This window comes from Aricia agestis, chromosome 10 (genome assembly GCF_905147365.1).
Source record: "Aricia agestis chromosome 10, ilAriAges1.1, whole genome shotgun sequence".
Lineage (NCBI taxonomy): Eukaryota > Metazoa > Arthropoda > Insecta > Lepidoptera > Lycaenidae > Aricia > Aricia agestis.
In genome coordinates this window covers 7,669,509-7,685,172 of record NC_056415.1, presented here as the reverse complement: position 1 = coordinate 7,685,172, position 15,664 = coordinate 7,669,509, and the positions used below count along the sequence as shown (strand labels likewise).

Below are 15,664 nucleotides of genomic sequence, written 5' to 3'. Positions count from 1 at the left end.
TTTAATTAAAATCACGACACGTCCGTTCTCAATCGAAATCAAATAAGATTATATAGGGACTGCTAAACTTAGAAGAGTTAAAACGTGTATTATAATATTTTGATTCTTAACAATATTCATTATTATTTATTAATATCCAATTCAACATTAAAGTTTTTTTTTTCTTTTTGGAAGTCAGAAAAAAATAGAATTTTCATTTACTTGCTGACCCGACTTCAAGACCGTGCAAACCGTCGACAGAAATGTTGCCCACCATCTCCATTTTAGCTTGCACAAAATGGAGCAAATTCCACAAAATAAAAAAGTGATTTTTTCCTGTACATTCAACGTGTAAGTTTCATAGAAAAAGAAACTTTATTTTGGGTACCTTAACCCTTCAGTAAGTGCCAAAATCTTTGCAAAAATGTAGGGTACGTGGTTTGCAAAAAAAAAATGGCACCCGGCCTACCCTCTTTGTACAAATAATGTAATAACCTTACATCTAATCCATATTTTATGTTTGTGTGAAAAATATTATAATATATGTTAAATTTTCTATCTATCAAGCCATCATAATATAGTATTTAGTCAGATGTGATATTTGTCTCACCACTGTAAACTTTGAAATCTATGTTTCTAACTATTTCGCAATAAATATATTAATACATTATTATAATCTCAATAACACAGAGCTATACAAACTGTTTATGTAAACAATTCTTTGAAATAACTTAACTTGTTATCAATAAACAGATAAGAGATAAGAGTAATAAAAACCGGTTTTGGTATTATACACAAGCAAACTTCGTCCTTAGTGCAATACAAATAAAGTTCAAAATGGCCGCGGCCGGCAAAAAGCCGTTATAAATAGGTAATTTTTATCTTGATTATTTTACGAAAACGATACTATTATATACTATTACTAGGATCTAAATCGTTTTGTACACGATAATATACGCTTTTAACGTCAATTATTTACAAAAATATTAAACAAATCGCGTTCAAATCACATAAATAAAAACCAAATTTTCTCGTGTAAACTAGAAGTTATTACGATGTAAGTATTTCTTTCAAATGATTATCTAAAACTATTTATAAATTATAATTAATAAATTAAACTATTTTACTACTTACATTCGTTAAATCCATCAATAATATCAAACAAACAACACAACATGGCAGAACACACACAAAAAATTCACGATTTTCAAATGACTGACAAATATTCGTCGACCACAGATTATATAATATTTTTCATTCAGAATGTGGCAAATTTATCGTAGATCATAACTAACCAAACTTCTTCATACAAAAGTAGTCTCTAAGTCGACGAAATACGTTATTCAATCGAACGAAAGAGCGCGGCCACATCCGGCCGCTTGGGTGTAGACGGAATGGCTGCAGTATAATCTGTGGCGGCCGGATCCGGCCGCTTGGGGATTAAAAGGTTAAAATCTATATTGTAATGCAAATGGTGGAAGATGGAGTCTATATTTCCGTCGGCATCGCACGAAGGCAAAGTATAAGGCCTAGATTACATCTACCGAAGAGTGGCGAGATAGTGACGAGACAGTGCTCTCGACCAATCCAATTGTCTGTTTGCACTACTGTTTCACCACTTTACTCGGTACGTATAATAAGGCCCTAAGCCCCAAGGGAGATTTGAGTATCAGGTCAGATAAATCCTTACTAATTAACCAATGAGCTCGGTTATACTCACAATATTCACTCACAACCTCCTAACAGCCATTCATAATTTTCTTGAACATAACAATAATCGTAATCATAATATTTTACTTACTTACCAGCTTCCTCATAAAAAAGAGTTTCTTTACACGCTGAGAATGTTATCAGTAGCTTTTATTACACATGAGTTGATAACACACCAGAAAAAATTTCCTTGTAAACATAATATTATTATTATAATATTTATGTTTGGTAAAGTACCTAGTAGGTACTCATAATATTCGCAAATAAAATTAAAGTTTTCAAGTCTTTAGGCTTACGTATAACAGGTAGGCACACTAGAAAAAAAACACTATAATATTATAGTATTCAGAGAGTCATTTATTTAAACATAAATATATTTAGAACTAGTTAATTTACAAACAAATACTTCGCGCTAAATGTGCTACGTTTTCAATATATTCTCGGAGCGTATTTATCCTGGCTTATAGACAGGCCTGTAATGAGATCCGCAATTTTATTACAGATGCCAAAATGGCGAATAATAAATCTTAACAAAAGTAGGGTAACTCACAAATTCAATTTAAATTAATTGCAGAATGAATTTAACACTGTCTTCCCTAAAAAACTTTTCGAAAACTTTGTGTTGTCAAGCTGATCTGCTAATTTATTTTGACTCTATGCAACTATTGCTAAAATAAATGTATAATCGTTACGTTACGTAAGTAGAACTAACTCTTTCGTACCAATAATGTCCAACAAATCGTGTATTGCCAATTGGCGTGGTGACGTGCTGCTGAATCGCCTACAGATCCGATTTTGAAGAGGTGACAGACAGACAGACACACTTTCGCATTTATAATATTAGTATAACATGGGTTAGACTATGTTAAGTCAAAATTAGCCGTCATCTATCTACCAAATTATTATGTAGGTCCGCCATCTGCCAATGTAACATTTTTATAGTACTTCTAAGTTCGAAATCAAAAGAAAAAACTTCATATTATTAATCAGATAAATAATTTTCGATATGCTTAGGTACGCTTTTCTCATTATCTGTAATAGACATTTTTAAAACGCCTTTATAATATTCCTTCTATTGTGTTAACTTGGAAATTATCTTACTTTACCGATAACACCAACCAAGTTTAAATTTAACAACAATTAGCAACTCAATTTTAAACTTTGTAAAGTCACCAGCAAGTCTCTTAACGCTTTTATTAAGAACATAATAGTGTGTAAAGATTAAGTTATTAATTATGTTTTACATCTACAATTAAACATTTTTATTATAATATTTAATTAAACATATATTAGGTTATTGGTGCCTTTACCTGACTTATTTCTTTTAACTTTAGAAGATACATTGCAAAGGTTCGGTGATAGATTTGTCAAAATTTCACTAAAATTGGTTGAGCCGTTTTGGGGGATTTCACGCACAAACAACGACACGAGAATTTTATATATTAGATAATTCACAAATTTTATAATGAAAATGCAGGCTTTAGTCATTTCAATTAATCACATAAATAGTGATGTTATTCTAACTGCGTAAACTAAGCTTCCTATTGGTGCCTGTCACTACTGACTGAGTAAAGTGCGGTGGCTTTGCGGCTACACAGTTCTAGACAACTCAACAGCTGCAGGAGACATTGAATTGTAATTTTATTAGCCTCAACTGACCCTTATGAATGGTACAAAATAAGAGGTAACTTACGAGCGTGTAAAGGGACATAATATTCGTCTACGATTGCAAGTCTGTAGACAGCTTGCATATTATGCTTTTACGTGCTGTCTATAGACAGCTTTGCAATCATTGTAGCTATGATATTGAATGTACTGTAATTTCTTGGTGGAAATTCATGTTCTACACATTTCTTGCACTTATTTCTGATGATGATTTTGTCGAAACCGGTCGAGTCGTGTAAAATAATAACTATGTAAGAAATCTAATATAATATAGTAGAATAAGTGCAAGATTTTTTTTTTATTATTTAATTAATCATTTTAGCGATCAACGTTATTCATCGTTGTCCAACGTGGAAAGGCGTGAAGTAACTTACACAAAGATCCTTGCTTAGTATACCTATGAATAAATTAAAATTAAAAATTAAGGCGAGATTAGCTCGGCAGTGTATTAAGCGTGCTTACATTTTAACAAGCGTATAATTTAAGGAACCAAGATATAAAACGTAATAAGTATACGAACTTCGAAAGATACAGTGGTGTTTGGCATAAAACAACGACCTTAGCGGTATAGTATTTTCAATATGATTCAAATGTTAGTTAGAAAACTAGTTTAATAAACACCATAAACTTTACTTTATCTAAGATATTTTAGACAAAGATCAAAAGAATTATTATTTGTAGGTATAAACATACCGTCAGTAAACTTAAATTGCCCATAATATTTTAATATTATGGGCAATTTAAGTTTACTGATAGAATCTGGCCTATCTATGACCACTCTTTGTCTTATTACTAAGCTTATAATTATACCTTCGAATCTTATTTGAGTAGCTGTTGTAGTTTCTGCATGTGATAGGGTCCAAAATCGGTACATACGTCGTACGGAGTCAACACACGTTGAACATGCGAGTATTTAGTCGGTATTTCTAGATCCCGTTGTATCAATCGTAGTCCTTACTCCTTCCCCATGAAGTCATGACGGTATTTATTTCGATCGGTTTTACTATAGGCCCGCGTATCAACACTTGTGACGTCATTTATTGCGATCGGTTTTACTATAGGCCCTTGTATCAATCGTAATACTTGTGTCATTTATTTCGATCGGTTTTACTATAGGCCCTTGTATCAATCGTAATACTTGTGACGTCATTTATTGCGATCAGTTTTACTATAGGCCCGTGTATCAATAATTATCATAATACTTATTCATGTCGTCATTTATTTCCATCGGTTTTACTAGTGTCCCTTGTATCAATCGTAATACTTCCTCATGACGTCTCGTATCCACGTGACGTAGCCGGCGGTGCGCGTGTAGATGCCGTACTTGCCGCGTTTGCCGCACCCGTCACCGAAACTCGTTATACCCTGAAAAGCGTCATTATCTTACAATCACCATAATTAATACGAATGAACTGTCACGAGCAGTATTTCCGGACCAATACGACCCGCGAACCTTCAAGAAGAGAACGTATTTCCTCTTAAAAGGCTGGCAACACACCTGTAGCTCTACTAATGTTGCAAGTGTCCATGGGCGACGGATGTTGCGATTGCTCTTTTGCCCGCTTATTTGAAAACAAATACTATCTTCCCTTTCTTATTTGAGACCAAATAACATTGAGGTGGGATTTCACCGATCACACATAAAACTTCGTTTTATAAAACTTAGATGGGATTTCACCAAACACACATAAAACTTAGTTTTATAAAACTTAGTTCCCATTGAACAATGAACGCGTTCCTGCTGCGACGTAAATCTCGTTTTGTTTCGATTGGATTTCACAAACTTCTTTTGATCGCGATTATTAAATCTAAGTTTATGTGACGTCACGCGATTATTTTACATGTTTTCATCATTTTAAAGCCTTTTCAAGTTAATTTAACTACAAAATGGCAAGAAACAATACATAAACTAACAAACGCATGTGTCAAAACTGTCATCTTGTCATTTCTTTTGTCTATGTTTTTCGTTCCGCCATGACAGGGCTTGTACGAGTTTTATGACGTACTTCGGACTTTGGGCGTTCAGAAGATAAAACTCTGATTTGCTGTGAACGCGTTCAGTTTATGCTGGTGAAATGCATTTCGATGTTATAATCGCGTTTATACGTTTTTAAACCGGTTCAGAATGCTTTGAACGCGTTCCATTTCTTTGATGAAATCGCCCCTTAGTTCCCATTGAACGCGTTCATGCGGCGACGTAAATCTCGTTCTGTTTCAAATGGATTTCACAAACTTCTTTTGATCGCGATTAATAAATCTAAGTTTACGTGACGTCACGCGATTATTTTACATGTTTTAATAATTTTAGAGCCTTGTCACGTTAATTTAACAACAAAATAGCAAGCTGCAAGAAACAATACATAAACTAACCAAACGCATGTGTCGAAACTGTCATCTTGACATTTCTTTTGTCTATGTTTTCGTTCCGCCATGACACTACACTGACAGCGCTTGAACGGGTTTTATGACGTTAAACTTCGGATATTGGGCGTTCTATAAAACTCGGATTTGCTGTGAACGCGTTCAGTTTATGTTATACGCGTTCATAGCAAATCCGAGTTTTATAGAACGCCCAATGTCCGAAGTTTAACATCATAAACGTTAAACTTCGGACATTGGGCGTTCTATAAAACTCGGATTTGCTATAAACGCGTTCAGTTTATGTTGGTGAAATGCAATTCGATGTTATGATCGCGTTTATACGTTTTGAACCGGTGTGCATTGAACGCGTTCCATTTCTTTGGTGAAATCGCCCCTTAGTGCTATTACTTAATAACTGTCGCACACAGAGGCGAATTATAAATGAAGATTTTAACATATTATGTCCCATACATTATTTGTCAAACCTTTAATTAAATTGAAGTTCAATTATTATCATTAAATGTATCTGAGTGCGACAGTAAAATCCTTAATACATTGGCGATTCAAGTGAGGAGCGATTACCTGATGATTAAGGCTGGCCGCATACACACGTTTTCCGTATTCGGTTTCCTAATGTGGAATTACGATTTAGAATTCCGTGAGACTAGCGCAAATGTTCGTTTTTTTTCACACGCGTAATTCCGCCCGCCGCGCCGCGCCGCTTGAAACCGCCCGGCACTTGCGGAACGAACAAACGAACGTGCGGAATTCGTTTCGCTTTTCTACAGATTCCATGCATTCAGATTTCCTAATAATATACGGAAAAAGAATCCGAAAAACGTGTGTGGCAGTCGGTCAGTGCGGCCGGCCTAAATCGCCCATAAAACTATTGATTGTCACGTATTTTAAGCCAAGTGCCTCTACCTATCATGAGTGCTCGCCTAAGTAGCCCCTCCTCATCGTAAGCAGGATCAAGATTCCCATTTTTATATTCCGGTATAAATTGTCAGCCGTAATAAATGATTGATACATACATATAAGCAATAAAGTGCTTTTTGCTCACACCGTTTTCCCACAGCTGGGGTGGCGCCCACAAACCTTTTAATGTTATCCTGTCAGAAAATACAATCCATACAAATTGCCGATCCGGGCATCCGTATGGGTATGAATACGGCATTTTTTTTTTTTAAATTACCAGCATTGTTCTCATAAAAAAAGTTTTTTCATTTTGACGGGCTTATTTGATGGTTTCAAGTATGTTTACAGTTTACACTAACACACTTTATTATAAGTTATAACTTATAACATAATATTATTACCTTGCTTACCTTACAGGAATTATTAAAACCCATTTCCAAATAGCATTTATTAGAGGTTTAAACCTTAAAATTTAAACCTTAAATTGAAAAATAATAAATATCCTTTATAGGGTTCCGTAGCGTAGTAAAAACGGAACCCTCATAGATTCGTCATGTCTGTCCGTCCGTATGTCGCAGCCACTTTAACGAAACTATAAGAGCTTATACTATTGGAACTTGGTAAGAACATGTAGTCTGTGAACCGTATTAAGATTTTGATACAAAAATGGAAAAATTATTAAAAATTTTAGGGGTCCCCATAGGTACAACTGAAACAAAAATAATTTTTTTGATATAACCTATGCATGTGGAGATACTCCACATGCATAGGTTATATCAAAAAAATAGATAGGTCATATTGAGGTTTCTAGTATATTTTTTTTCTAACCTGAATAGTTTACAAGAGAGACTCTTCCAAAAGTGGTAAAATGTATGTCCCCCCCCCCCTTTCTAACTTCTAAAGTAGGGACATGATAAGTCTTAAAAAAAAGTATATGATGTACCTACTATCAGAGAAGTTGATTCCTATGCAAATCGGGGACCTAAGTAGTTTGGTTGCGTTACGTTAAACCCAGCGGACAGATCACAATTAACATTGAATTGACATATTCGACCAAAAAACGTCGGTCTGTCAATTGCATAGGAATCAACTTCCTCGATGGTACATTACTATAAAAACTACCAACGAAAATTGGTTTGAACGAGATCTCGCAAGTAGTTTTTTATACGTAATAAATGGTAAACCTTAATTTAACTTTCATTAAATGAACTGAAATATAAAAATAAATCAAAAACCTTTTAATTTCATAAACATAAACCTTATTGCTGCTGCGGAACCCTTCATGGGTGAGTCCAACTCGCACTTGGCCGGTTTTTATATTTTATTAGTTGGAACAACGTTACAAACGTTACTCTTAATATTATGCGGTGCGACGCGTTAAGGTCAATTCAGACCGCAACGCGACGCGTAGTTGCATTTCTAAATTTGTTGGATTTGACTCATTTGACATATTTCGAATGCGCGAGACGTCTTGCAAATTTAGAAATGCATCTACGCGTCGCGTTGCGGTCTGAACTGACCCTTAGGGTTTAATTTACATTGCAACGTTGCGAGGTGTCGTCGATATTTTAAATAAATCATTCTTTGGAACAGGCAGCCAGCAGGCAGCAAGAAAGTATGTCTATGAAGCAATATTATAGCTTCTGTAATACAAGTAACCCGTAGTTGTAATTTGAAAGTAAATTTTCACGCTTTTAAATTAGGTAACAGTCAGCTGAAGAAAGCTTATATTAATGGAAATAGGTCACGTTAATTACCAGAAGAAAAAAACAAAACTTTTAGACAAATTGAATACCTAATTACTAATAGACAAACTTTAGTACTACGAAAAACCAGAGCCTCTAGCCAAGACGTTTTCTTTATCGCTACTTTATTAGAACCGCAAATCAAAATGTATATACGTAACATTACACTAGTGACTAGTCGAACGTCAACTTCATATTAACGAACGCTTTTAACAATTCCATACCAACTGTGAGGAATGTGGTGTGCGGGATGATATCTACCACCGCTTGATGGAGTGTTCCCGGAACGCAAACTTAAGGGAAAAGCTGATTCTTGATTTTAAATTAATCAAATGTAATATTGGCATATTCCATAGCATTTTAGCAGAGCCTTCTTCTGATGCTGCTAGAATGCTATATAATTTTAGCTATAATTCGGCATAATATTTATAAATTGTTATATTTAGTATAAGGTACGATGGGATTGACATCGTCTTTCTGTACAAAAATCCCTTTAAAAAAATAAAGATTAAAAAAAAAAAAACAATTCCATACATTCTATCGGCGATTCTATGAAGAGCGATAAAGAAAACTTCTTGGCTAAAGGGTCAGGGATATTACTCAGACCCTTACACGAGCGCCTGCCAGCCTAATTATTGCGAAACTAGAAACTCAAAAAGCGACTTCTACAAGCAATTAGAAATTAATTTTGAGGCAATTAATATTGTAAAGATCCATATAATATTTCCTTTGAAGCTAATTAATGAAATAAAATCCAAGAAATAATTATTTGATTTATAAAATGTTGTTTAATGTTATGAATTATGATAAATTAAAATAAAACGCTTCGAGAAAATACTTTGAAAAGGTTCTCAAAGATTCTCAAAGAAAAGTAGACAATTTTCATTAACCAAATGGGTTGCCATTAAAAAATAGCAACCCATTAAAACTATTGTCAATTTTTAATTAAAATATTGAAGTAACAAATTGTCAAAAGGTATTAAAACTTCGATTTGAAGTTAGTACTGTGTTAGGACCAGGCCACAACACGTGCGTTGCGGCATCGTATCGCAAAAACAACATCGCACAGAAATGCGATGCGATGTCGCAACGCAGTGTTGTGGCCTGGCCCTTAGTTAGTATTCAATTAAATCTTAAAACAATGACAGTTGTGTCAATTTATTAACTTTAACACGTCAAACATATAACACCCCTCTTTTTTGTCGGGAGTTAAAAATATAATTAGAATTACAAATTACTGCTCAATCACCTCTCAATCCTCAATCTTTTCTCAAAATGTCTACAAGGAACTCTGTACTAAATAATAAAAACGCTGTGTCATCTTGATACCGTCAGTAAAAAGGCTAAATTGCCTAAACGTCTAAAATCATCCTGAATTAAAAGCCTTAAGTCCCTGTTATTAAGGTCCAACCTTGCGACTAATTTCATCCACAGGCCGTCGCATTTAGTTGAAATTATTTCACTGGATTTCTCGCGACGCTCTAGTAAAAGTAAATTTTCATTAAATTCCACCTTTATTCTAAATTACATTTCATAACGTCACCGGCTTCTAATGATTACGCTTCTACATGTAAATTAAAATTAATTTGCGGAAACTGTTATTACGTTTCGTATTTCAAAATGAGGGAGTATTTTCATTCTTGGCGAGCATGTTACATATTATTACTTATATATTTTTAAGGTAACGTAAAGGATATATATCTTTGTCTTTGTAGTCAACAAGATTCAATCTAGCATCAATGCCAACGATATTTAAAGACGCGACGCGGGCTGAATCAAAATTGACTACACAAGATATTATCGTTGAGACTTTCTATCACGTGATCATTGTAAATACTTAACTGATTCCATCAACCGACTAACTATGTTCCGTGCTAAGTAACACATACCTGTAAATAATACCGGTAGTTCCTGTCTCTACATAGCAGCGGTCCGCCGGAGTCGCCTGCGCAGGAGTCGCGGCGGCCGCGGCCCGCGCACACCATGTCGTCCGTAATGGAATACTGCCAGTACGACCGACGGCAAACGGCTTGCTGGATTGTGGAGACCTTAAGCAATGTAAAGAAGACCAATTGTTTTTATTTACACGGGATGTATATCGATTAAAAAACCGTCCGAATCAGCCTGTGTACACTGTACACACACATAAGCATGTATAAGTAAGTGGAATCAATGGAGTATCACGCCGCACCCTCGTGAAAAAATTAAATCTATATTAAGCAAGTTTGATTTAAAGATAACAGCTTAGATTAATAATACAATTTTTATTCTGTATCTTACGTATTGGAAAAATTATTAACGTCAGGTTTACTGTGATCATAATATTATGTCTTTCGTCTCTTTGGGTAATTACGAAATATAAGCCAGACTAGTGCAAGCAGGCCTCTTAATGATGAAACTAATAAAATATTGATAAAATTAAATTCCAAATGAAAAAGTTATCATAGCATTCTAAAAGAATCATATTCAAAGCTTTTATCGCTGTTACTACAATAGATAAACGCTAAAACAACCAGCCAAAAATACTCGTAGATTCACATTCAAATTTTATTCGAAACGTTTTATTGTAAAAGGTCAATCACGAACTCTGCCTGTAATTTAGCTGGCGGAACGAACAACAAGTTTTCCAAACAACTGAATTTGGATACGAACTTTAGGAAGTTAGCAGACTCTAATATTTTTTAATGTGATTTTACCCTACGGCGATTCTCTCTTATTTCGTTTGTTGGCTTTAGTTGTGCTCATTTCAGCAGGCAAAAGTTTTATTCGCATAGGCTTGGAAATATATATAAAAGAGCAATAATTTACTTGTAAATTACTTTTTCAAGGAACTCGTCTTTTGGCGCTTTATTCTGGTTAGTAGCCTATCACAAAAAAAAACTAAATATTATAATAATAATAAAATCTATGGACGCTTCACGCTTCACACCACTTCAGTATGGCCCCGTACTAAGTACCTGTAGGACTTGTGTTACGGGTACCAGACAACGGAAATACATTTAATACTTTTATACTAAGTATACATATTATATTTAAGATTTTTATTATATTATGATACCTACACATATTTAATACACATCCATGACAGGAACTTTGAAAACTTTTGTTCCGTCGGCGGGATTCGAACCCGCGACCCCCGGCTTGAGCTACCAACAGCCCACCAACTAAGCCACAGAGGTCGTCGATTTATAAACATGCGAAAATGTTTTGTCCGTCTGACTTCCTTTCTGTCTATCTATGAATATATTATATCTACAGGATGTAACAAAAACAAGTGATAATGCTTTAGGGTGTGTACGTGTTCCTTATAGAGTGTTCACTGTGGAAGTAGCAGCGCTGAAAGACCAATTTTTTTTTTCACTTTTATATGGGAAAACTCGTGACGCTCGGGCCTTGCCCAAACAAAAGTGAAAAAAAATTCGTCTTTCAGAGCTGCTACTTTCACAGTGAACTCTCTACAGGGAACACGTACACACCCTAAAGTATTATCACTTATTTTTGTTACACACTGTATATATCTATTCAGTTAGGCCACTAAATAAATTATTCTAATAGCTAAATACATAATTACATACTTAAAATTCCAGCAAAAGGCACATTATAATATATTATTATCATACCAATCGTAACAATTATTACCTGAGCCTCGTGTAGTATCCTAGTTCCGTGCACATCAGTGGGGCGTTTTTTACCCCATCCGAGGATCACGCACGAGGTATGCGGAGGTAGGAGTTCGTGGGGTTGAGGTAGACACGCCACACCGTGACCCAGGTCCGGCCTGGCTGGAGCTGGTAACCTGTAAACGGCTGAGGTAAGTATTTTTCCAGCTAGGGTTAAGAAGACATCATTGGCGTAAAGTTTAAGAAAACATTTAAAAACTCGAACCAAAAACAACATCTCTTGTGCCTTGACGTTCAACGCAAGTTCGGTTAGTTATAGAAAAGGAAGGATTAAGGTGTATGTTTCAATATGTATGGAGTCTGGTCCAAATTTCCACCACTACGAGACCTATATAGTAAAATTGTCTACTAAATACTGAATCAGATCGCAATCAAAAATAAGCTGTCAGTAAAAAGTTATGACTAATTTGTCTCATAATAAAAGTTACTCTATCTTTAATGGACACTAAGTCAATAATTGGTGGGAATTTGGACCACTTTACTTCATTCTCCTTTAACTGCTTTGAGATAATATTTTAAGCAACTCATTCTATTTAATCACTTTCCTAATCAAGATTTTAGAATGATTCGTTAGTCATGACAATACATTTAAATCTGTCGAACAATAGGGGATTCGCGTCTATTTGCGATTAGCAATTTCATTTACGATCAAAAGAGCCACTGTTTCAGTGCCTTTTCAGAACATTTCCATAGTAACAGGCCCCTTAGACAAAGTATCTTTCGTTAAAAACGATGACGAAATTCGTTATCAAAATGCATGTAAAATGCGGTTTGACATACGAGTAAGTCATCGCGAAATGACATTTTGCTTGCGAAAACTAATGTCAAATCCCTGCATGCATTTTTGATAAATAATTTCGTCATCGTTTTTAACGAAAGGGACTTTGGCTACGGTTTCTGATCCTTTCTTTCGAAAACTTATACGTTTTAACCTTATACGTGGGAGAGCCATGCTTCGGCACGAAAGGGCCGGCTCGACCGGAGAAATACCACGTTCTCACAGAAAACCGGCGTGAAACAGCGTTTCGCCGAGTGAGTGAGTTTACCGGAGGCCCAATCCCCTACCTTATTCCCTTCCCTACCCTCCCCTATTACCCTATTCCCTCTTAAAAGGCCGGCAACGCGCCTGCAGCAGTCTGATGCTGCGAGTGTCCATGGGCGACGGAAGTTGCTTTCCATCAGGTGACCCGTTTGCTCGTTTGCCCCCTTATTTCATAAAAAAAAAAACTCAATCATGATTCACGAACAAATTATGTAACAATAAGTTTGTTTAGAGATTATATTATTTCTTTGCAAGACAACATGATTAATAGTCGACAACGGCTGAACCGATTTGGCTAATTTCAGTCTTGAAATATTCGTGGAAGTGGAGAAGGTTTATAATATGTATTATGAGGGAAGTTATACAAAGTTAGCCGGGTTATGATATGTCTATCATTGTCTGTCTGTTTGTTACCTTTTCACATTTAAACCACTAAACAGATTTAAATGGGTATAATCCTGTTATGCCGCAACAAAGTTGCTGCGGACAATAGCTTGTTTTATTATAATGATAGTTTTTATTTTATTTTTATTTGTATAAGTTCTCCGTTCCCAAAATCTAATACAACAAACTCCCATACAAGTCTAATGAGGTAAAGAGAAAGTTCAAAAAAATAAAAATGTAATCAGAGGATAATGTTGCCAACCTATGGTTGCTTTCAGTAAATTAATAAAAAGTTTTTTTTAATAATACTTAAGTTCGATCAACTTGTTTAAAAAACAGTTTCACTATACTATGACAGTTTCGAGGAATTTTGTGGTCCTTTGTTAATTGTTATGAAAATTATCAAGGTTTCGTTTTAATTAATTTGAAAACTTAAGACGTTTAAATTATTTCGCCAATTAGCAAAAAATTTAAAAGTGGTTTAATGACGGACACAAAAACGGACACAAACTGTTGACACTGCACACTGTAAAGAAAACCTTTACAGTGTGCAGTGTCAACACTTTTATTTTATTTTTATAAATTAGTTTTAACTTTACACCTATTCTGTATTTTAATTACTATTGTGGCTACCTATATGATTGTTATAGATACCTTTATTATAATTCAACATAATATTATTATAAGTATAATCCTACAAGTTTTAACAATTATGTTTTCAAAAGCACAGTATTTAAGAAAAAAAAGACAAAATCACGAAGAGAAAAGAGAATATTGTAATTTGTAAAAAGATAGCTCACTCGCACATAAAGGGTCCTAAAAGTTAGAAACGAACTAGAAATAGATTCAAGATACCGTAACTTACGCGTCTACATCGTGAGTTACTGACGCGTCCAACATATTTATGTATCCAAAGATTCCTAACTAAGCAACCCATGACTTACAAACTTGAAGAATTTCATTTGGTTCGTATAAATTAGTAAATCAACTGCCTGGGGGAACTATCCTGAAAGTTTGCCCGTTATCGCGCCGGCTCATTCCAGAATGTTCTAAACTTGACATTGCTGATTACGTTATCATACTATGTGTCTGGAAGTCGTGTTGCTGACCTACATCTGGGGGCACGGGAGTGCCCCCTCCAAGATGAGCCAAGCGAAGCGCGCAAGGGCACTACCTACCTTTTATCGAAACGTTTCGTCGTATTTTTGAACCCTCGTAACTTTGGTTTGAATAATGCCAGATAGTTGAAATTTTTAAGATATAATGATATGGGTATAGTTATTAAATGCGCAAATTTTGAATGTCGTAGCTATTATACTTTAGATTTTATAGGTGTCCAAAAATCCAGAATTTGGTCACTGACTCACCGATCATCAAAACTGTTAGGGTACTTCCTGAAGTCTTAGAAAGCTGAAATTTGGTATGTTACATAATATTAATACTGAAACAACATAAAAATTATCAAACCCAACTTAACCTATATCCGTACCATTATAGAGCAAAATTAGGCAAAAATTTGTGTTTTTTGTATGGGAGCCCCCCTTAATTTTTTATTTTATTTTAATATTATTATTAAATATTAAAGTAGACATATAACTAAGGACTTTGACAAAAATTCGAATACCTACCTGTTGCCATTATTGATATAGGGCAAAAAAGGCCAAAAAAATCACGTTTGTTGTATGGGAGCCCCCCTTAAATATAAATTTCATTTTGTTTTTAGTATTTTTTGTTACGGCGGCAACAGATATACATAATCTGTGAAAATTTCAACTCTCTAGCTATTACCGTTCTTAAGTTACAGCCTGGAGACAGACAGACGTACAGACATCGAAGTCTCAGTAATAGGATCCCGTTTCTACCCTATGTGTACGGAACCCTAAAAAATGAACTAAAAAAAAAACAACGTACACCAGCTTACAAAAAGAAATTAAATCCCACCAAAAACATTTTCATGTAAAAATGTTGCCAAGATGAGAACATAATATTATAGTTCGTCGTGTCAAAAAGTAGTGAGATCTCATGTAGAGCCAAGTTTCTAACCTTACATACTCAACCCTAAATCTAAAAACCTTAATTTTACCCTAAGTAGGTCGGGAGTCGGGACCAAAGAGAATATAATCACTACGGTCGCGACTTCCTTGGGGTTCATAAAACTTCTAAAGAAGCCAGGGATTGAG

The 15,664-nt window shown here is 34.9% G+C and overlaps 1 protein-coding gene across 1 annotated transcript in view; it reads right to left on the bottom strand.

The window, feature by feature from the left end:
• Positions 1–4,371: 4,371 nt before the first annotated feature.
• Positions 4,372–15,664, bottom strand: part of LOC121731181 (chymotrypsinogen 2) — a 45,556-nt gene continuing 34,263 nt past the window's right edge. The window contains exons 10-12 of the mRNA XM_042120535.1: positions 12,018–12,174; positions 10,268–10,426; positions 4,372–4,719 (exon numbers count right to left, since the gene is read on the bottom strand). Coding sequence (XP_041976469.1) covers positions 4,606–4,719; positions 10,268–10,426; positions 12,018–12,174 — 430 coding nt within the window. The 3' untranslated portion in view covers positions 4,372–4,605. The remainder of the gene's footprint in view (positions 4,720–10,267; positions 10,427–12,017; positions 12,175–15,664) is intronic.